Source organism: Dermacentor silvarum, chromosome 9 (genome assembly GCF_013339745.2).
Source record: "Dermacentor silvarum isolate Dsil-2018 chromosome 9, BIME_Dsil_1.4, whole genome shotgun sequence".
Taxonomy (NCBI): domain Eukaryota; kingdom Metazoa; phylum Arthropoda; class Arachnida; order Ixodida; family Ixodidae; genus Dermacentor; species Dermacentor silvarum.
Genome location: NC_051162.1, coordinates 159,458,358 through 159,482,449, shown reverse-complemented (window position 1 = coordinate 159,482,449; position 24,092 = coordinate 159,458,358). Strand labels below are relative to the sequence as shown.

The 24,092-nt window shown below is 49.8% G+C and overlaps 1 protein-coding gene and 1 pseudogene across 1 annotated transcript; both read left to right on the top strand.

The window, feature by feature from the left end:
* LOC119465466 (U2 spliceosomal RNA) lies at nt 1–175 on the top strand (annotated as a pseudogene).
* Nucleotides 176–14,978: 14,803 nt separating this feature from the next.
* Nucleotides 14,979–17,474, top strand: LOC119464587 (uncharacterized). Its single transcript, XM_037725614.2, has 2 exons — nt 14,979–15,746; nt 17,317–17,474. The coding sequence occupies exons 1-2, from the start codon at nt 15,174–15,176 to the stop codon at nt 17,320–17,322; spliced, it is 579 nt and encodes a 192-aa protein (XP_037581542.1). The 5' UTR covers nt 14,979–15,173; the 3' UTR covers nt 17,323–17,474.
* The last annotated feature ends 6,618 nt before the right edge of the window (nt 17,475–24,092 follow it).

The following is a 24,092-nucleotide window of genomic DNA, read 5'->3' as shown; positions in this document are numbered from 1 at the left end:
ATGACCGACGCGGGTGAAAGTGTAGGTATCTGTTCTTATCAGCTTAATATCTTATATGGGACGTATTTGGCACAAGAAACTTATTTTAGCAAGGCGGCGCAGTGCTTGAAGCCTGCTTCACCTCCACCGCGGGTCGCCTCGGTATTGCACTATCTTCGCGATCGGCCCACGTTTTCTGTCTACGGACATTGATCCGCTGGAAACTAACCATATATAGCTTCGCTGTAAAACGCCCGTGTCCCGTGCATTGGGGACGCATGTTAAATATCCCCAGGTGGCACTGCGGCGTGCCGCATAATCAGATTGTGGTTTCGGCACGTAAAACCTCAGAATTTCATTTTTAGGTATGCACAAGTGATCCGTAGCACAGGCTCCTAATACATCTTAATCTTATCGGAAGCTACTGCTTAGAGCGTTTAGAGCACATGCTTCCATGCCATTACGTGCAAGGGCCCGGATGAGACATTAGTGCTTGCTGGAAATATTTTTACATTTTAATCTTACAATTACTCCGGAACACATAATTTCCATTCATAGCTCACATCACATGCCATATTGTCAATTCACATACACTATAAAAATACGCTTCTTACAGCGAATATCTTATGCCACTATATAGCCAAGCTACATCTATACGATTTGTCATTGAGCGCACCATCGAGTACATCGTACCATTTCATGGCGCTCTTTGACCATCGATCATTGTCCCTTGCGCCATAAAACCGCATACACCACCATGCTCTAACCACAAGGCCACAATCGCGCACATACTTCTATCGTTGCCAACGCCAACTAACTGAAGTGATCGCAGCGTGTGTCACATATTGCTGGGCACGGGCGCACAAGAGCACATGCATTCGCGCCAGTTTCATTCACGCACCATACGCAGGAGTGAAATGAAATAAAAAATTATAGCACTTGATTAACCGCCTAATTAACGAAAGCTATAATTCACATATATTCCAAGATGTGCGTTGGATCTCAATAATATGTCTAGAAAAAAAGTAAGAGAAAGAAAACAAGACAGAGGAAAGTGACATAACTTGCGTGTATACGCGTACGGCCGAGGTGACGTCATGAAAGTATCAACCAGCACGTGGATATTGCGCCGGATAAGACAAAGCAAAAGTGAACGTTGATACCGTACACACCCTGGCGGCGTTTATAAATATAAACTTTTCCTTTGGCACGCCAAAAGCCACTTTCTGGCCTTTTTGTTGCCAATTGCGTCTGCAAGCAGTACTATAGGTCCCGGCAACTTTTTTTTTTCCGTCTCAGCGAGCAACATCGGCGAGAAGAGGCTGCGGCAACACCGTGTAGCAGCTGCCTCTCGTTTTCAGCGAATCAACGCCAACGTCGTCTTCACTCACGTCACTCCTCGAGAGGTCATCGCTAAGTCATGTCTGGCAGGGAGAGAAGTCGCGAGCGCTCGCCCGCCGATAAAGGCAAAGCCACCAAGAAGACCAAGGAAGACAATAAGGACAGCGACAAGGACACGCAGGAGCCTTCAACTTCGAAGCCAGGCCGTTCCTCCAGTACGAAAAAGGCCGGTAGCGATGCGGCTTCGTCACGGAGCACCAGTCGCACTTCCTCCAGGGCGTCTTCGAGGCGCGACAAACAACCGGCAAGTCCCAAGTCAAAAAAGAGCAAAGCAAAGAGCCAAGCCATGGACAAAGCAAAGGAGAAAGAAAAGAGCACAGAAACGTCTGCCATAAAGCGAATCGCAACCGGTGTGCTTTCCCTGCTTGGCATGGGTGATTCCGACGATCCCTCGCCGAAGAAGGGCCGGGAAAGGTCATCGTCGTCTCGAAAGTCTCAATCAGAGCCTGGCTCCTCAAAGGGTAGCAAACCTTTCATCGGTCCCTTGTTGCCCGAAGGCTACGAGCCTTTCACGAAGGAAGAGTTGGACCGCATCGCCGAGTACTACAAGCAAAACTCGTTCTTGAACAGGGCCGTCGGCATAACCGAGTACATTCCGTATGGCCCGGGAGCAAGTGTGACCATACCGTGGACCACGCCGCCCAAAACTTCGGCACCGACGTATACGACAGCGTCGTCGACGTCGACGTTGTCTACTGATGCGGCCTCTACGGCTGCGCAGTACCCCAATTTGGCTGCTATAGCGATGTCTCAAACCAAGGCGACCCCTACGGAGGTGGCGTACCCCAATATGGCTGCTCTAGCGAAGTCGCAATCCAAGGCGTCTTCCTCAACGGCTGTGGCGTACCCCAATTTGTCTGCAATAGCGATGTCGCAGTCCAAGGCGTCGCCCTCCACGGCTGCGGCGTACCCTCACTTGGCTGCTATAGCGATGTCGCAGTCCAAGGCGGCGTCCTCTACGGAAGCGGCGTTCCTCGATTTGGCTGCTCTAGCATTGTCGTTCTTCGAGACGGCGTCCTCTACGGAGGAGGCGTACCCCAAGCTGTCTTCTATAGCGATGTCGCTCTCCAAGACGGCGGCGACAGCCTCAATCGAGCGTGTCGCGACACCGTTCGTCCAGCCCGACGGCGCTGAGCCTTCCACTTCGGGCCTACAGAAGCCCATCGTTCGCGAAGACAGTTTCTCTGATTACTCGCCGGAGGTTCCTTCCACGCCAGTGTTTCAGCTGCCGCCTCTGCGGCTGCCACCGCCGCCCGCGAATGAGACGGAGGAAGAACGCCTAAAGCGACCAAGGCGCAAGGGTGAACCCAAAAGGTGAACGGGAAGGTTGCGCCGCCTGAACCCGCTGAACAGTGTAGGTATAAGGCGGTGGTCTTCTCTTTTGAAATCTGTTCCTTCACCGAGGTTGATGGCACCCTTGCTTGCTGTACAACTGTAATCACTGCATATACACCCTCGCTTGTGAAACATGGGTTAACCACTTTTTGTTTTCTCCCGCAACTGGGATGACTAGAAAAACTGTCTGTACCGGCCTGCCGACTAGCTTGATTTCTAGGTGGTTTCGCGTACGGTTTCCTGCTTGTTTATCTACAAAAATACGCCTCAGTTTGTTTCCGCTCAAACGTTCCTTGGTAGTGTGTTGTAGTCCTGTAACGTCAGTTTTCTTTTTTTTCATATTCTGACGCCTTTGTGTTGCGAACTCCTCGATACAACTTAGAAAGACTAATTTCTCTGTTGCTTTTGTTGCAACTTTGATTTTGCAATTGAATACGAAATGTAGTTTTCAAATGTCTGTCTAGCAGTACCGCCGCTAAAAAAAGTAATCGTATGCGTAATCATGCTTCTGAGTATGATTACTCGATAAAGCTTGTGCCTTACTGGTGTTCTTATATTTTTACTGTTGCTCGACAGGGCTAACCGCCTGCATTTTTTTGTACATTAGTGTCGCGCCTTATGGAATAAAGATACAGCAATGTTCTGTGTAACCACGCTTGCGAGCATGTGTTACAGCGTAAACTGTTATGGGCTCATTCCAGTAGCCGTTTCGGTTGGCGGTGTTGTCCAACACCGGTGTCCGTCGCAGCTATCGCCAGGAATGAGGAAAGAAATATCCACTTCTCGCCAGCATCGAACCTGGGCACTCTGCGCGGGAGTCAGCTACTCTACCACTGCGCCACTTCCGCGCTAGCGTCTGCGGAAACATGTCCTATACACGCGTCCCTAGCGCGCGAGGAGTTGCGCGATGTGAGATCCGTGCCGCGTAAGGTCGATCCGTGCACTTTGCATTGCATTTGCTTAATATAGCACCAGGTGGCACGCCATGTAGCAGTTGCATCGGTAGCAGTACAAGATAGAGAAGTTTTGAGGAAGGAAAAGATTAAGGAGATGTATACAAAAATGCCAGTATGAAAAAGATGTACAGCATGCCTGATTAGATCAAGCAGGCTAGGTGACTATTTGTCATCGTCCCGTTTCAAAGGAGATGCCAATAAATCATCATCAGCAGCAGAACAGCATCGTATCGTCTAACTTGTCACGCGATGTGAGATGCGCGCCGCGTAGCGTCGATACGTGCGAACTTTGCTTTACAGTTGCGTTGTATTCCACCAGGCTTCACATGTAGCAGTTGCAACTTATCGTGCTACGTGTCGAGGGATGTGACATGTGCGACGTGTAGTCTCGATACCTGTGCTACCCGCCGTGGTTGCTTAGTGGCTATAGTGTTGGGCTGCTAAGCACGAGGTCGCGGGATGAAATCCCGGCCTCGGCGGCCGCATTTCAATGTGGGCGAAATGCGAAAACACCCGTGTACTTAGATTTAGGTGCATGTTAAAGAAACCCAGGGGATCCAAATTACGTCGGAGTCCCCCACTACGGCGTGCCTAAATTAATAAGCAAGGTGTCACGCGCGTGCATGTAGGCATGAAAACATCTCGCTCGATGATATGACCGCGGAAACTAGCGGTCAAAACGCTGGAGTGAGTAAGCGCGTCAGCAGCAGCGAACGAATTGACTTTCGTGCTGTCTCTCGCTTCAAAGCGAAGTAAACGTCGAAAGCACAGCGCATGTATACGAAGCTACCAGCACTCGGCGCATGCACTTTGTCCCAATCGCAAATCGCTTTGAAGATGAGGCCACCGCGGGCGCACACGTCCAGATCGCTTTCAAGATACGGCGCCCGCTCGGCAGCTCCGTGAGCTGCAGCCAGCCTGCCGACTACTTTTATTTCTAGGTGGTTTCGCGCGCGGTTTCCTGCTTGTTTATCTGCAAGAAATATGCCTCAATTTCTTTCCGCTGAAACGTTTCTTGACAGTGTTTTGTAATCCTGTATCGTCAATTTCTTTTTTCATATTCTGACGCCTTTGTGTCGCGAACTCTTCAGTACAATTTAGACTAATTCTGTTTTGTTCTTGTTGCAGCTGTGCTTTTGCCTCGCGCGAACGAAGAGCGCGCGCTTGCGGCCGCCTTCCTCTTTCGCGTGCGCGAGATTAAGCTGCGGTTGCCGGCTAACACTCGCACGCTTTCACTCGCACACACAGCGTACTGCGCGCGGCGATGATTTTATCACCGTTGGACTTGATATAGAACCTCACGGCGGCGGCAAAAATGCGCTTGGAGGGTCCATATAATTGCTATCGCAATAAAATCACGCGCTATTCCACTGCTGTGAAGGTGGATTACCAACGAAGCAGTTCAGCACACGACATAGAGGTGACGCAGAATTTCCACGAAAGGTATGAGCAAATTTTATTTATCTTGAGTGATGACGGTGTTCATCCCGAAGAAAGACACATGCACACACACTTTTATTTTGATGCCGGGGCGCAACTATGGGCTGTCCAGAGGGCCCACGATGCGGCGGTCGGGCATGGCCTGACTGTCCCAACGTGGGAGTGGCCCGCTGCGCGCTGAGTCGCGTACCTCAGGACGTTCATTAAAGTTTTACATCCATCCATCCATCCATCGGCGGTCTTGAGAGGAGGCATACATTCGCGTGGAAGACTACCGCCATCTCGGGGAGCCGGGAGGACTCTAGAGGCACGCGAGACGGGACCGCCACCCCAGGAGAGTGGACGGAAACTAGGCGCGCAAGCGCTTGGATTTGGAATGACGACACAGAGAGGGCGGTGCGAGCGTACACATGGCCGACGCGGGTCGCACAGCAGTAATTATTTGAGAAACCCTTCTTATCTACCTGAGAGTCTACTGATCTTGAAGATAGTGCCAATCGATAACTAATCTACTGAAAATGCACATGCAGGTGATGAAACGTATAAGCTCTTGCATAGAACGAAGTGATTCGGCATCATATTCGGGAGCTGAGTTTTTGCACACGCAGATTTGTCCTCGCAGATCTGCACACGCAGATTTGTCCTTAAGCGCCCTCCAATTTTTTTACAGCTTCCCTGTAAAAAAATTGGAGGACGCTTAAGCTTCGCCTTTAAGAGTAGAAAGTGATAGCGTTATCGGGCCCCGTTCGCATCGCAATGCGCGGCTGTAGGTCTGGTACAAATGCTGGAAAAGGGGTTTGTGTTTGAGTTTCCTCATCTCAGAATTAGGTTTTCTCGTCCATTCGAATTACAATCCGACGCCGATTGGCAAACAGTCCGACGGCGAATCTGACGCCGAATGGTAAAGTCGGACTTTGCCATTTTCCTGACGGATTTCACTGTGAGAAATTCAATTTTTTTGTTCACCAAAAGCTTGCACCACGTGGAGGGCCTGCGCGGTAGGGGTGGTTGGTGATTTTCTCCGCCAGTTTCGTCTTAACGCTGTCGCGTTAATATGTAGATCCCACGCAAATCTTCGCATCTGTGTGAAGCGAGGCATTCTTGAATCGGTTAATCTAATGCTATGAATTTACCCCCTTTCATGCCTGCATCCTTGGTGTAAACGCGCGCGCGCATGCGCTCTCGCGCACCCTTGCTACGGAATGTAACATACGCGGCGATCATCTCAAAGAGCTCGTTGGCGTTGGTACGATAGACGTACACGTGCGATTGTGGTCTAATGGATAGATCATCGCGTTGCTGTGCCGGGGGCAGAGGTTCGATCTGACCATCGGGCAAGTAATTCGTTTTTAAAGTGTGAGCTATTCAGCAGCACAGCAGCGTTACCTAGTAGCCACGGTCAGGAAAGTGCGAGTGGGCTCACATTATCTTCATTTAAATAAATTAGCGAAGCGTGCACTGGAGCCACAATGCTAAAGAGACAGCGGAGCTGGTTGGCACCTAGCTAGCCCTGGCTTTTGGGCTAGGCTAAGCACTACCAAGTCAACCCGAGCATTTTCCAAAATTTATTGATTATTGATTAGCTATTGATTGGTTATCAGTTGCCTATCGATGACTGATTAAGCCTAAGTAGTCCCAACCATGCTTAGCTAGACTTACCCAGGCTCAGCTTCGCTAGTTCACCTGGGTATGTGCCATTGCGCTTGTACCTCTCTGCACTACCGCCAGGATTTGCCCGCATTTTTTGGATTCAGCAGACACATTACGCCCGGCTTAAAAGCTCTGCTGGTCAAAAAAAAAAAAAAAAAAAAAAAAAAACGAAAATCGGAGCCCTTCCACTATGTGAAGATCGTCGACCAGCGAAGCTCTACTTGATAGCTATATTGAGATATATATGGCTAATTGCTATATTGATTAAATGAAGACACGTAACTTCGTTGTTGTTATCGTCTTTAATTTCCTCTTTACCTTGTCACCATGGTCACCATTGCTTCGTGGCCACTGTGATGTACTGCAATTGGTCACCGATGCCTTTGCGTTCACTCCCACTTCCTTCTGTACGCGAAGGCGATCCTCACGGGCACGCTGTTGTTCTTCATCCGTCACAGAGCGGCTATCCGACGTCACGGATCCTTCGGAGCCCATTCACGCTGTTGCTCACGCCGGCGCTCTTCCCGTGCCCGTTCTTCTTCTCCAGTAGGGACTACGCGTGTCCTGGCCATAGCAAGACCAAAGTACAACCCCTGATGACGTCGCTAGGGCGATGTCGACGTCACAATAAAGCCAGGCACAGACATTGGTGGGTACTCAATGACGTTTTATTATTCCGTCATCCACTCCGGGGCCCCGGAGCACCGCCGGCGCGCAGCAGGCTGCTTTGAATTCAATTTGATCGACGAGACATTTTTCTGCACACGCTGTCGACGCACGCACTTTTGGTCAGAACCTAGCCATATATATATATACAGCTTCTCTGTAAAAATATGCAGATTCAATGCACATGTTGGCATCTATGTGAATCGAAGCTTTAGTAAAACGGTTCGTTAAATAACTTACAGCTAACGGTGATGCGTGTAATTCGCTTACTTTCATTCTATGCAACATGTAATTTCATGGAATGTGTACGTTTATGCGCCACAGCGGTTACAAGTTTATTCTCATTTAGTTTCTATGTTTATACACTGCGTCGTTCACTAGCTATGCCGCAATGAAAAGTCGATTAAGTTAGATTGGAATCCAGGAGAAACCACTTTATTTTGCTAACGCAAGTTCGATTGATTGTCTTAACGCAAGTTGCGTCGGTTTCTGAAAGTCGGGAGCATTGTCACCAGAGTGTACTTGAAGACACTTCAACTGGGCAAGCTGCAAGCAGCTTTCACAATGAAAAAAAAAAAAAAATTGGGTACCGGTCCGGGTAAACTCGGCGGTAATGCAGTTCCACTAAACGTGAAAGCTTGGGAAGTGCGAAGCAATGATTCGCTGGTGTTTCCCTTGTGTTTTCCTTGTGTTTATCTTGTTTTAAGCTGTGTTTATTTTGTGTTTAGCAATCCATCATCCGTTTTAACACCTGTGGTAAGGCGCAACTGGTGGGAAACCTCCACGCACATTGAGCCAAACGAACACGCATATGGAGCCAAAGCCTTTGCTGCGCGTGACCACGACATGAGATCACATTACAATATTTTCAGGATTTTCAAGAGTGTCTGCTAGTTAATGCGCTTAATGCTTGATTATTCCTATCTTTTACATTATTCCGAATCATGTTAGTTTATTGTCAACCGATTTTGATCGATTCTGCACTTGTATCGAGCCTGTTCTTGCGCGTGACCACGACGACATGAGATCACATTACACGCCGACAGCCCGGGCCCTTAAAGTGCTGGGCACTTAAAATAAGGAGCGCGAACGGGACAGGGACACAGCGAAAAAACGGCAAGACCAGCGCTTACTCACTAGATTACTCACTCACTCACTCACTCGCACGCACGCACACACGTGTATATATATATATATATATATATATATATATATATATATATATATATATATATATATATATATAGCCACCGAGATACAGACCAACTAAACGGCACCCAGGAACCGCGCCAAGCCCGGAATGGTTGGCAGAAAGCATCGCTGTAAAATTCGGGCATAACTCACATAGGATGACTATATCCAAGTATGCGAATAGCCGAAACGCGTCATGAACAAGGCGTGCGCTGCAATCGGGCTCCTCTCTGGAGACGCTACGCCTTCTGACGGCGCTACCGCGATGCCTGCGCACACCAAGTTGCTCATAACCATAGAGTTAGTATACTAACACTAGAGCAAAAACTGGGCTAAAAAAGCGGGAACCGCAAAGGTGCCGCCATGTTGCTACGACTCATTTTGGTAGCACTAAAGACATTCAAATATTATGCCAAAGCAAGCACTTACACGTAGCACGTAGGCACGGACAATGTTCGAAGTTCATTTCGTATATTTTTTTCAGAAAGATCGGATGGATATTTAGAAACTTTCGATGTAAAATTTAGGGCGCCGAAAAGGCTGCGTTTGCAGGCGCCTTAACTAGATGGCGCTACCATACTGACGGAGGCCCGCGACCGCGTTGATTGCGCGCCTCGTCAGAATCGCATCTCGTCGTCTGCGCCTGCGCGCCTGCATAGGGTAGCAACACGGCTACAGTGTACTAGGAGAGTATTCTAGTACACTGTAAACATGGCAGCGCCCGTGTGGTTCCTGATTTCAGTACATGAGCGCTATGGGGAGCTTTTCCTCTAGAGTCGGTTATACTAACTCTATGCTCATAACCAGTGGTTCCAGGGGCACATACCAGTGGACCCAAGTTGGCGTCAGAGAGGTTCATTGAAGAGCTCCACATACCAAGTGGCACATACCTACGTACACGGCCGACATTTTAGACTGCGCTACCTTCGGGATTGGCCCACATTTGTGGTGGGATAGCTAGATATCTAGATAGCCGTAAATAAAACTCGGAGAGAGAGAGAGAGAGAAAGACAAGCTTTAATGGAGATGTTAGCCTGGCTGCTCGCCTGACACGCTACTCCAGGTGCTGGGTGATGATTGTGATATATAGAGTGATAAAACAACTGGTTCAATGCCCAGAATGCTATTCGCATTAAAAAAAAAAGCTGTCGTCGTCTTGGCTTTGTGACGCTGCCTCGTCTGCGCTCACTTTTAATGCAAATAGTATTCTTTAACAACTTCAGCCGTTCTTAGCATATCTATCTATCTATCTATCTATCTATCTATCTATCTATCTATCTATCTATCTATCTATCTATCTATCTATCTATCTATCTATCTATCTATCTATCTATCTATCTATCTATCTATCTATCTATCTATCTATCTATCTATCTATCTATCTATCTATCTATCTATCTATCTATCTATCTATCTATCTATCTATCTATCTATCTATCTATCTATCTATCTATCTATCTATCTATCTATCTATCTATCTATCTATCTTACACCTACCTAGTGAGTGAAATAACTTTTCTTAGAGGTCCGGCGAGGACGTGAACTCGTCGCGCACCCGGCTAGTCCCACGTCGGGACCGGCAGGTCTAGCCCACCGGCCCGGTCGCGGGCACGCAGGGCAACCAGGATTTGCATATATAGAGCAGGGCTACGCAGAAGCGAGTCCCACTCATCCTTTCTGAACTTGGGGTATCTCGACCCGCACTCCCAGAGTATGTGTGCTAGAGTGGAGGTCTGCCCGCAGGACGGGCAGGCATCGTCGCGATAAATGTCTGGGTAAACTTCGTGCAGAACGGCTAGACACGGATATGTGCCGGTCTGTAAAAGTCTAAGCGAAACAGCTTGCGCCCTATTCAATTTGGGGTGGTGATGGGGTGGAAAGACCCTTCTAGACATGTGGAAGAATTTTGTAACTGCTACTCGTTGTGAGTAGCGGGAGCATCCCTGTGGCCGTAGGGGGGAGGGGTGTCGGCTCTCCTTACAGAGGGAGCGCGGTCGGTGAGGTCGGGCGCAGCCTCGTGAACAGACTCATTGAGGTTCGGGGGAACACCCTCGACCGACCCTACGTGAGCGGGAAACCAGTGAATCGAATGATGCGTGAGAGCATCCGGATTGGAGAGGCTAAGAAGACGAGCAGCTTGCTCGGCGACGCGACCCTTCTGAAAAGCCCTAACTGCCGTTTTGGAATCGCTATAGATCTCAGAACCACGAACGTCTAGCAGGGCGAGGGCGATGGCGGCTTGCGCGGCGACTTCGGGGTCTGAAGTGCGAATTGAAGCGCTATTGGAAATCCTGCCGCTGGAGTCGACCACGACGACGGCAAAGGTCTTTCCATCGCTGTACTCCGCGGCGTCGACGAAGCGTGCTCTGGTGCCTTGTTGCTTGATCTGTTTCATAATTGCTACTGCTCTCGCCTTGCGTCTGCCCTCGTTGTGGACGTTATGGACGTTTCGAGGCACGGGGGACACTTCGAACTTGTCTCGAATGCACCTAGCGATCGGGGTACTGAGCCTCGAAGATACCACAGCAGGGTAACCCAGCTCTTCGAGGATGCGTTTACCTGCCGCTGTGGTGGTCAGGCGAGCGAGTTGCGCGCGTTCTTGGGCTTCAGCAATCTCCTAGGCGGTGTTGTGTGCCCCCAGCTTGAGGAGATCTTCGGTATGGGTCCTAATCTGTAGCCCGAGAGCCCTTTTAACTACTTTGCGGATGAGAGCATTGAGCTTGTCTCGCTAAGCTCTGAGACAGTTGTGCATAGAAATCGTGTACGTGAAGTGGCATAATACGAAGGCGTTGATCAGGCTTAGGAGATTGGCTTCCTTCATGCCTCTGTGTCTGTTTGCGATTCTGCGAACGAGGCGGAAAACGTTGTCCGTCTTTGCGATGATCTTGTGGAGAGCCGTTCCGTTCCCGCCGTTGAATTCGACACACATGCCCAGGACACGAATGACGTCGACCCTGGGTATCACCCCTCCGTCACAAGTGTGAAGACTGGATGCTGCTTTCAGAGACTGGCTTCCAATCTTCGGGTCTTCCTCCCTTCTCTTTTCTGTAAAGCAAAAGCTCCGACTTAGCGGGGGAGCACCGAAGTCCGGTGGGGCGGAGATACTCCTCGATCACGTCGATCGCCGCCTGCATGGCTTCTTCGACTCTGCCCTCGCATCCCCCGGCGCACCAGATGGTAATGTCGGCGTAGATGGTATGCTTGACGTCCTCGGCGCATGCCAACCTCTCGGAAAGACCAATCATACAGATGTAAATAGTGTGGGGGAGATTACGGCGCCCTAAGGAGTGCCCCGTCCTCCGAGGGGCACATCTTCGGAGCGGAAGTCTCCATGCGAAGCTTGGCCTTCCTGTCCGTTAGAAAAGAGCTGACGCAGCTGTGGAATCTGGAACCGAGACCTAGGTCCGAAATGGTCTTGACGATAAAGGCGTGGAGCACGTTGTCGAAAGCCTTCTCGAGGTCCAGACCCAGCAGAGTCTTGACGTCTCTGGAACGGCCGTCCACGATCTGATGCTTGATTAGTTTCATTGCATCCTGCGCCGAGAGTCCGGCGCGGAAGCCGATCATGTTGTACGTGTAAACATCGTTGTCTTCGAGGTACCCGTTGAGGCTGTTGAGGACGACGCGCTCCATGACCTTGCCGACGCAGGAGGTTAGAGAAATTGGCCTGAGGTTCTCGATGTTCGGGGCCTTGCCGGGCTTGGGAATGAGCACCGTGCAGGCCGACTTCCATTCTGCAGGAACCACGCCGCTCTTCCAGGATTCATTGATCTTGTCGGTGAGAAAGACAATCGACGGGTCGTCGAGGTTTCTCAACATTCTGTTGGTGACTCCGTCCGGACCCGGCGCAGACTTGCGGTTGAGCGCGAAGATGGCCTGTCTGACCTCGGCAACGGAGAAGTCTTCGTCCAGCTCGGGGCGAGGAGGGCCTCAGTGGTCCGGGAGTTGGGTCGCCGGATCCCCGTCGCGCCGGACGGGCAGGTACTTCTGAATGAAATTGGAGACGAGTACATCGATCGTGTAAGACCTGGTGGCTTCGTGAAGGGCCCGGGCCAACGTATGCTTCTGATTTGACTTGGAGCCGCTTTCGTCGAGAAAGTGCTTCAGCATACCCCAGGACTTGCTATTGCGCATCTGTCCGTCAATGGATTCTCAGAGCTCGTCCCACTGCTGCTGGCATAGCACTTTGCAGTGGTCATCGATGGCCTTATTGAGCTCCGAGATCTTCTTTCGGAGTCGCCGATTGAGCCTTTGACCCTTCCATCGATGGAGCAGGGCGTTTTTGGCCTCGATCAGATGGGCGAGTCTGCTGTCCATTCGCTTGACGTCGAGATCAGTTTCCACTTTCTTGGTGGCCGCGGAAGCGTCGTTGCGGATGCATTCGCACCATTCTTCGAGGCTGGTGGGTGCCCTGGCTCTCCCGGGTTCTTCCCGAATTTTGCGAAAATGGTCCCAATCGAAGAACGTGAATTCCCTGACCCTACTCCGAGCCACCTTGAAGTGGGTCTCGAGAATGTAGTGGTCGCTGCCAAACTCTATGGCGGTGTTCTCCCAGCCCACATCCTCGACGTTCTTGACGAAGGCGAGGTCGGGTGTCGTGTCCCGGTCGACGGAGTTGCCGATGCGCGTGGGAGAAGCTTTGTCTGGGACCAGAGTGAGGTCCATCTCGTTGGCGTCTTGCCACAGGTTGCGCCCCTTGGTAGTGTTGTAGACGTAACCCCAGAGGCCGTACGGGGCGTTGAAGTCACCGACGACGACCAAGGGTCGTGAGGCGGCCAGGTCGGTCGCTTTCTTGAGAATGGTCTTGAGCTGCTGGCGCGAGTCCCTGGGGTTGCTATAGTTATTGAGGACGAAGACACTGTAGGCCCAGTGACCCAAGTTTACCTGCTTGGTCCACTAGGTATGTGCTCCTGGTCATGATGCCATAGTGGTCATTTCGTTGTCGTCATTCCAGTTTCGTCATAGCTTACTCTCGTCATGCCTTCGTCGACACGCCAACGTCGTCATACAGTCATCGTCATCTCATTGTCTTCATGTCGTCATCGTCACGTTGTCGTCGTTATACGATTGTGATAATCAGAAAATTCACACCTCATTAATTTCGTCATGCCGTCGTTCTTATACGCCTTTGTCGTTAGATCGATATCATTCCTTCTTCTTCATTCCATGGTCAGTGCGTCGGCGTCGTACAGTCGTCGTCATGCCTCCATGGTTCTGGCAGCGTCTCCAACATAGCAGGCTTGTGCATTCTGCTTTATGACGTCATGCTACTTAGACCGAAATTTCCACTGTCATGCCCGGCGTGACGAAAGCGGTGACGTCAAAATCACCGCGGCGTACCAACACCACCTAGATAGCACAAGGCCTACGCACTCCGATCATGACGTCATGCTATCTGGCCCGACTGCCACATAATCTAATGGGGATGCTCCTGCGTAAACAATAGTGATTTTGATGTCACCGCTTTCGTCACGCCAGCCTTGGCAATGGAAATCTGGGGCCAATTAGCATGATGTCATAGATGGGAGTGCGTAGGCCTTGGGCTATCTAGGTGGTGTTGGGCTTAGTCGGGAGCGTCCCCATTAGATTCTATGGCAGCCGGGCTAGTACCATGGCGCCATAGAACGAAGCGCACGGGCCTGGTGCTATCTAGGAGGCGTTGGTCATGGTCGACCTTGGCAAGCGAGGGCCATAGGAAAGTGGGATGATATCAAAGTACGTGGCATATAGCCGACGCAATGCAAACTCTCAGAATTATCACTGCATGTATTAAATAAACGTGCATTCAGGAATACGGTCTATCGCTACATTGCCCGCTTAATATTCGCATTACCGTCGGAAGTCGTCTTGAGACGGGCTACGTCATTATTTTCTTCATTATGACACCTTACCAAATCAAGCAGTTGACAATAATACTGCAAGCAGCTTCTGTTAACGGACACGTTCTGCACATCGTCTATCTGATGACTTCCGATTCTGTTCAAGTTTCTGCGAGAGCACAATCTTCTGTCTGGCAAAATTTACCATACATATAACTTAATAAAAAACAAGTTATATTTCAGCGAATAGCAAAGAGAGCCACGTGGCAACCCAAACGAAAAAAAAAATCACCAGGAGGACGAACACCTAGAACTGTACAAGAATGAAACATTTCAATAAGAAACAATGCGAGCATTACGGAGCAGGTCTCAGTGGAAGCAAATCATTGTCAGACCTTTTGGATGCGTAGTTGTAAAAATTTTATGAAGTTCCGCGCATTAATATTTAAAAAAAAAGCCACTGGCACGATGACAGCGCTTGCGCTGACCTGATAACCTGTGCCTAGCTCGGGGTGCTACTGTGCTTCTGGTCAATTCGCGCCGATAACGTTCTCTACCGAGAGCTTCATAAAGGAAGCGACGGCCAAAGCACCGCACATATAACGAACGCCCCAGCATCAGCTACGTCGTATAGACTAACCTTCCGGCAACTATCTGCAGGCCACTCGGTCGAGAACCCACGCTTTAACTTTTCGGCCGTTCCTCCCGAGGTATACTCGTTTCGAGAGAACAAAGCATGTCGCACCTACTGGGCTTGTGCTGCTGCAACGCCTGCGAGAACTGCCGGAGATGTCTGCGTGTTAGGCTTCCCAGGTGCTTTGGCGGTCAAGTCGCGCCAGAAGGGCTAGGGGAACTGGAACTTGGCACCCTACAGCAGCCTACCGAAGAGGAAGCGGAACCAAGCTCGGTGTTCGAGGTCGTCACCCACGGTCCGTCGGCGACGTCCGCAACGGGAAGAACTTCCGCACCGCCGACCGCGGAAGCTGGCGTTGGCACCGAAGCGAAGTCTACGACCGAGGCATCCGCTCAAACGCAACCGCCCAAGACGAGCCGACCCGGCTATGGAGACTATCCCGTAGGCACCGTGTACCTGTCGCACGTCTGCAGTGACATGTCGCTTTCGTCGGACCCGCAAACGGAGCCTTCTACGCTGGCTTCTATGGCGGTTCTGGCTTGCGCTAAGCGCGCCGAGGAGGACACGTCACCGGAAGAAGTGTCTGGCATGGAGATGGCGTCCATCAGTGCCGGAGCCGATCAAGACCAGCTGCAGTCGTCCAGTGCTTCTGAACCGGAGGAGCAAGCTGAAAAGGCAAAGTTTCCTATTTTTGTTTGTTCGTTTGTGGCCATATCTAGAAGCAGTCTCTCGCCGCTTGGTTCTAGCGATCTGCCTTCGCGCATCAGACCTCGTTGTGTTCGTTTACCCAAAGTGGCAATACTGATAGTTTGGTGGGATCGCGACCATAGCGGCGCTAGTCGTTGCGTCGGCCGATTCTTAGGTGTGCAACTCCTACGCGTCATACAACCTTTTGAACATCAGTCTCGTACTTCGTCTTGCCGATGGCCCTTTCAGTAGTTTGTTGCGCTGTTGTCACACTGTGCCCTGCAGCTGATCGGGTCATTTGCATTCCGCGCTTTATTACAGTGACGCGAAAAAGTGTCGGTTTGTCAAAATTCTCGGGTTTTCGTTTGCCACGTGACTGAGCGAGCGTAGCTGATTCCGAGATCTGAGCGAGCATAGCGATATGTATAACCTCCCAAATGATTTCTGCTAATTTTGCTTGAGCGTTTACGGCACGGAGTGCGAGGGCCTTATCGCGGCTATATCAACAATTGCACGCGCATGCGCGCCAAGCCCTCTCGAGTGCGAGCGTCGTCTGCTGCGCCGTATCGTCTCTGTGAGGCACCATCATTGTCATACAATACCTCGTTTATGCAGATAAATGTCTTTTGTTATTTTTTTCGTCTTGGTTTTATGGGGCATGCGCGGATCCAGTATAACGAAATAAACAGGGAAATGACATCGCAGATTAGACATCTTAGTCGTTAACCTTTTCTGCTTCACACATTTTTTTTTTCAGGACTACGCAGATACCCCTGGCAGGGCGTCTGCCCTCCAAAAGTGCACAGCGTAGCAGATGATGCAGAAGTGATTTGCACGCAGGCGCACACCATCGCCGCTTGTCGCCGTTATAAGGCGCTGATCCGTGGTGCTGTCGACGCTCGCGCGATATTAAAAAAATGTAGGAGGCTGTGTTTCTGACTAACGTTGCACGTTGGGCTTGTAGGTATAACACGGAGGCAAAGGGGTAGCCTTTCGCGCTACGCCTTTTGCCTCCATCATTGTGTTCCTGATGCGCTGATGTTGTGCTAACTTGTTCTGTGCTTTGCGCACGGCGAGCACAACGCGTTCAATTAGTGAAAACAGCACCAAGGGCTACGGTACTATTGGGTACAACTAATCTATTCGGCTCTTCATATCGCCGGCATTATCTTCCCTGTCGCGCACTTGTCAGACATCTGCAAGGCAGCATTCCGTGTCATACTGGTTCTTTCGACGTCCAGTTGCCTCGATCAGGACGTGAGACGGATTCTGCTACTAAACATTTCTAGTTGGAGTGGAGAGAGCGAGATAGATGGTTCTTTATTGAAAAGGCAGTGATATCCTGCAGGGCATATGAATAGTTGAAAAGGTCTATTTTGAATGCGCAACTACATCGCGCATTCTTCCACAATCTTCGGACTCTTGTGCCCAAGCAGCGCAGTTGGGCTTCTTTCTTTATTTTGTGAAATTCTCTAGCGTGTACGGTCTCTGCACTCGTAATACGCTTGATTACATGCACGCTACAGTTCCTCACCGCCTTTGCGCTTTCTCGTTGCAGCCTTAATACGACCCAGTGGCCACCTCGGACGAGGCTTCCTGACGAGAACTCGGCGTGTTGCCTTCTGCTTTGCGGTAACAGGTCTTCTTTTCTGGCGCATCGACCTTCACGTGCCGTCAAGATATTTTACCTGCTTTTAGCTGCCAATAAAATACTCACTTTTATTCTCGTCTTTCGTTCTTTAAAACTGCCGTCGCCGGCGGTTTTGGCATGCCGTCACTGCTGGTTGTCGTTCCTTCATCGCTTAGTCGTTCGTTTTCTTTTGAAGCTTCATTTCCGTGGTCTGTGTACTGCATTCTGTGCCACCGCTCAGTAGGGTCAAACATCTTGGCATGATCTAGAACATAGCAACGCGACAAGCGCAGACGCTATAGGTTTTTGCACTTGTAGCTTTCGGGATATTTTTTTAACGAGTTTTATTCTGCCATACCGTCGGGGCGTTCCGCAATAGTATTGAACACCTTGGTCTCTTCAGCTCGCGCCCACAGTATTCGCTACACGCGTACACGATACACACTGCCTCCGCCAGGACGCAGCCGTCGCAGTTGGGAATCATGCCAGCGCCCTCTTGTCAACTCGAACGCCATAGCCGTTTGGAGCACGAGGTCGCAGGATCGAATCCCGGCCGCGGCGTCCACATGTCGTTGGAGGCGACGAAATGCAAAAAAACGCCCGTGTGCTTGCGTTGTAGCGCGCGAGAACCGGGGTGTGCACAAGGTAGTCAAAATTAATCCGGAGCCCTCCACTACGGCGTGCCTCATAATCGGAGCTGGTTTTGGCACGTAAAACCCCAGAAAGAAGCCATAGCCGTTCGGCCGCCACGGCGGATTGCCGTCATTCAGCAACGTTCCACGCTATTGACATATCGTACGTCACATGCAGCCATGTCAAGTTTGGAGGCAGAGCCGGAAACACGCTTTGTGCAAGGGTTCCGCGTTCGTTTCCCCATGAAACAAATAGATTAACTACCTGAAACTTCAGGCTATGAGCTGGTTATCAAGATTGACAACTGCAGTTGGTAAATTCCAACACTTCGTCGAGGAAGAACGTGTATGCAGGCTTTCATGACTTTCACGGGCACAAGCACAGAAGCTGGCCATCTGATTGTGAGAAGTTGTGCGTGGGGTCCCTCGAAATCGGTGATCTTTATATATGAACCGTCGTGTAAACACTGAAGCAATAAGTAAACTTTTCCTGAGAATACAACTAAACAGAATGGCCTCACGCAGATCTAGGATCAGTGTGGTAGACATTTATACTGCTCGGTTTCGAAAGTAAAACAACGACCACAAAGTAATTCGTTAAAAAGGCCCTGAAACACTTTTTATCGAAGTCGAGAAATGCGTTTGAAGTTGAAATAGAGAATTGAAGATTCTGCTGCAAAAATGTACTTCAACGCATTCTGTAGAAGCGGTGGTACTGGTACCTAAAGATCGGCTTTGATCTCCTACTCGGTGCTCTCGCTTCTTCAATGCCTTGCACTGCGAAGGCTACGGCGGAGCGTGGCGGTGCCAACAACGCCCCGCTGGCTCCGCCAACTGAACGTCACCGTGGTGTGCTGTTCAAGTGTTTTTTTTTTTTTTGATGTTCACGTAACGCCACTACGACGCGCCAAACTTCGGAGGCTGTCTCTCAGCTTATGGTTGAGTTCGCGGCGTCTCCACAGGTATACGCTGTATAGACTCGTGTAAGGGCCGCACCCGGGTAAGGGCCGCATCTCCAACTTGGCATCCCAAAATTTGGCAAAAAAATGTCCAATGGAGAAGCAATCGCGTTCGGTGCCCCGATGCCGCGCGCACGCATTGGCAAACAGTACTAAATGGCGAGAACCGGGGTGTGCACAACATCCGTGGTCTGCATAAGTCGCTGGCTGCGCCGGAACCGTTTTGACCAAGAGGTGCGGTCCCGTGTAGGGCCCGCACCTCATCAAAATTGCGAAAAAAAATTGACGCGCCATTCCACTGTGAAGGTATTTTACCAGCGAAGCAGTTTAGCACACGACATAGAGGTGACACAGAATTTAGGCCAAAGTATGATCAAATTTCATTTCTCTTGAGTGGCGATGGCAGCCACCCTGAAGAAAGACACACGCAAACAGACTTTTATTTTGATCGGTGATCTTGATCGGCAGCATGCATTGATGATGATGATGATGATGATGATGATGATGATGTAGCGGCCAGCCCCTTTGTAACGGGTGGACACACGCAATGTCCTGGCCTGGAGGGTTTAAACAAATAAATAGATGAATAAATAAAAAAGGAGAAAATGAGAAAGAAAAGGAAAGACAGAAAGGAAGGAAATGTGCACTTCGTAGGTCACTATGCAAACTAGTCACATTCGGCGCACACTGGTCCACTCGCGTGGCAGACTACCGCCACCTCGGGGAGCCGGCGGAAACTAGATACGCGCGACGGGACCGCCACGCCGGGAGAGCGGAGGAAACTATGCACGCGAGCCCTTGGAACGACCACAAATGGAGGGCGGTGCGAGGGCACGCATGGTCTACGCGGGTCGCACAGCGGCAAAGCTTTGGGAAACCGCTACTGTCTACCAGAGAGTCCACTGATTTTGAAATTTGTGCCTATTGATAACTAATCTACTGAAAATGCATATCGAAGTGATGAGACGTATAAGCTTTTGCATAGAATTAAGCGATTTTGCATCAAATTCGGGAGCTGAGTATTTTCACACGCAGATCAGTTGACGTACGCGAAAAATGCATAGAACCCTAGCCATAGACAGCTTCACTGTAAAAAAAAAAGAAAAAAAAAAAGAAATTGAAGGAGTAATTATCATTTCATCACGCAAGGCGTTCCACAGGGCAGTGTTCTCCAGTACGTTTTTATTCCCAAATAATAATTCTCAATTTATTCTCAGTCCTTACCACAGATAATAATAATCTTTATTAACAAAATTTTGCGTAGCTTGCACTAGTGGCGCAAGGCTATAGAAACAGCGGAGCTGATCGGCACCTAGCTGGTCCTGGCCTTACGGGTTATGCTTTTCCGGAATTTATTGATTATTGTTCGATTATCGATTAGCTATTAATTGGCTATCGCAAGGTATTGACCACGTATTTGGGCTAGGCTAAGCACTACCAAGTCATCCCCAGCATTTTCCGGAATTTATTGATTACTAATCGATTATCGATTACCTATTGTTTGGCTATCGCAAGGTATTGGCCACGTATATAGTTGGGCTAGGCTAAGCACTACCAATTAATCCCCATCATTTTCCGGAATTTATTGATTATTCATCGCGATTACCTAATAATTGGCTATCGATTGACTATCGCAAGGTACTGACCACGTATTTGGGCTAGGCTAAGCACCACCAAGTCATCCCCAGAATTTCCTGAAATTTATTGATTATTGATTGATTATCGATTAGCTATTGGTTGGCTATCGCAAGGTGAAGCGAGGCGCAGCTGTGCGCATTGGCGTCATCGCTAGCCGAGTTTTGGCGAACGCTACGGGGGGAAACGAAAAGCTTAAACAGCTCCGCAGATAAAATCCTGCGCTTGTGTAGTTCAAACCCTGCTCAAATCCTGCGCTTAAAATCCTGCTCAACTTCTGCGCTTGTGCAGTCCCCTCTTGCGCTGCGCTGGTACCATACTGGCGTTTCGGAAGCGATTTCCACGAGTTTCTGCTAATTCCCGCATATGCCTGGCTCATACCTGCATATCCAATGCGGGTATGCGCCACACGTGATTTTATTATCGTTAATCGTGGCGTAACTGACGTGCATGTGATGTTATTGATGTCGTCATACATTCGTACCCTTCCATGCCTATTTTGGTATATACCAAGTGAACGAGACTCGAGTTTTCGGAAGATCGTGTTTTTTCGCGTGACCACGACGACATGACATCACATTAGGCGCCGACAGCCCGGGCCCCTAAAGTGCTTCGCACTTCAACGTGCGGCCCTTACACGAGTCTATACGGTAGCTCATTCCTTTGCTTTGCTACAGTGTACGGGGCATGTAAGTGCTTTCAAAGCTCATTACGCTTTGTCCAAACGGCGCGAGCAGCGTATGCGGTGCTTGCGCTAAAAGCGGGGCTAGAAATGTATTTCAAGCTGTCCAAACTTTCTGCTTATGAATTAAATTACTAGGATCAGTGTGCTCTATTTGGCAAGCATTTTGAAGCAGCGGCTTGTCATGTTTCTGACTCAGTAAAGTTCCTCGGTTCCTCGGTGCGGCCACTATCTGATTTTTTATTTTCAGCCTAATCGCTCGCGGGTGTGCTCTGCTGCGATAGATTAATTCTTGCTGCGCACAAAGCTTGGAATGCAAATGGTCTGCACTTTATGATAGCTTGTAGCAAAGACGTATTATCGCTAGTCCCTCGCTTACTCTGTGTATCGTCACGAAACGTTCAGCTTCCAACATTCGTGTCTTGTCGGTGTAGTCGCCGTCACTCATGCTTCGGCACATTGATTCAAGTGAGCGCCCATTCACTTATTATTGATACCTTGGCGATAGGGTGGGCGTAAGTTTGCATGCGAGTAGGGGTAGATGTGTGTAGATAACCTGCGAGAAACTTACTATGCCAGTAAGGGGCGTTACTTCCTTTTGTAACGAGCAGTACTCACTCTTAAGTGCCGACGTTGCGGAGTTGAAGTCCTTTCTTTGGAGGTTAGCTATACAGCTCTGGCGGATGAATTATCTTTGTTTTATCCTCGAGGAAAGCCGTGCATCGCGAAGGGCCGGCAACACAGGCAGTCCTTATGTAGCAGCGGCGACACAGATTGATTCGGTTCCTTATTTATTCCTTATATTCGCATTCTTTATATGCGAATCACTATTTTTGCAGCTAACTACCGCACACGTCTTCCCTTTATCGTTACACATTTTGCAGCAAGAATTGGGCACAGTGCATTAGCGAACACCCAGTTGCCATTCCGACAACTGATCGCACAGTAACAGGGCAGAAGCAGTAATGGTTTCGTATTCATGCGCATTCGCTAAGGTAACTTATGGCGCGCCGCCGAAAGCGCCATCTCGTTCCTCTAGTGAAAACTACTCCGCGAATAGGGTCAATTGTCCTGCGTGCCGCGCGCGGCGTAGTTACGCTGTGCCGGCAAAAATTCGACGCTATGCATTCTAGCATCCGGCGCGCTTCGGCGCGGCTTGCGCCGGAGTGGAAGGCGTCCTATCTCTATATACAAAAAAAAAATGCAGTAGTCACCTGACTAACAGAGCTACCAGCACAGGTACAGGTAGTGTGCACGTGTACGGTTAGAGCACATACAGCACAGCTACAACCACGACCGAAATTATATACATCCAAAGCATATCATCGATTATATGCGAAGCGAAGCTTCCGTAAAGCGGTTAACGAAATGCTATAAGTTTGCCCATTTCATTCTTGCGTCTTAGCGTAAAGGAAATTGGCGCGCGCTCATGTGCCCTCGCGCACCCGTGCTACGCTATGTGACAGCTCTTGTATTGGCTTGCATTACCTCATATTTCTTCTCAGTTATTTATACTGGCCGTATCTGGGCCGATCCCCCGTTGTGGGCATGAGCCATAATACGGAAATCGTAATCAACATCAACGCGCGGCTGTCATCTCAAAGAGCCAGTTGGTGTTGTCGCGATACCCGCTTCTTGGCTAATACGCCTTTGTGGGTTGACCCGCATTTAATGTCCGCACCTAATGCGCCGACTTTTCGAAGCTCAGGTCGACCGCCTATTAATGGCCAGTTACCCGAATGCGTTCTAGGTCAATTACTCACAGGGGACCCTGACCATGAGAAAGAAATTTACAGAAGAATAAAATTCGGTTGGAGTGCATACGGCAGGCATTGCCAAATCCTGACTGGTAGCTTACCACTGTCGTTGAAAAGAAAAGTGTACAATCATTGCATTCTGCCGGTGCTAACATACGGGGCAGAAACTTGGAGGTTAACAAAGAAGCTCGAGAACAAGTTAAGGACCGCACAAAGAGCAATGGAACGAAAAATCTTAGGAGTAACGTTAAGAGACAGGAAGAGAGCGGTGTGGATCAGAGAACAAACGGGGGTAGACGATATTCTAGTTGACATTAAGCGGAAGAAATGGAGCTGGGCAGGCCATGTAATGCGTAGGATGGATAGCCGGTGGACCATTAGGGTTACAGAATGGATACCAAGAGAAGGGAAGCGCAGTCGAGGACGGCAGAAAGTCAGGTGGGATGATGAGGTTAGGAAATTCGCAGGCGCAAGTTGGAATACGCTAGCGCAAGACAGGGGTAATTGGAGATCGCAGGGAGAGGCCTTCGTCCTGCAGTGGACATAAATATAGGCTGATGATGATGACCCGAATGCGTTAATAGCTGCTGTAGCGGAAAAACTTCTGAAGCAGATCAAGCGTCCTAAACAAGCTCAGCCACGATGTCCGCCTGTGGAAAAGAACCGTCTTGCAGTGCTCCCATATCTACGCAATGTATGACACCGGCTGAAAAGGATTGGGCAGCGTGCTGGCATCACTGTAGCTTTTTCTGCTATGGCAGAACTATCCAAGCTTTGCAAGCTTGCGAATGCTTTTGCAGCAAGCAGCGGTGGATGTTCTGCGGAACACAGAACGCCGCTTTGTTTCCTGTATACTTAATACCGCTCTCCTGCGTGAAGAAATATGTAGGACAAACCGACAGGCGCCTTGACGATCGTCTATGAGAGCTCCGCAATAATGTGGACAACGCGGTTGAAGGCCACCTGGGCATCCACTGCCAGGACCGCGGCATCGTGCCCCTCTTGGTTTGTTGTGAGGTTATGGCAAAATACAGCTCAC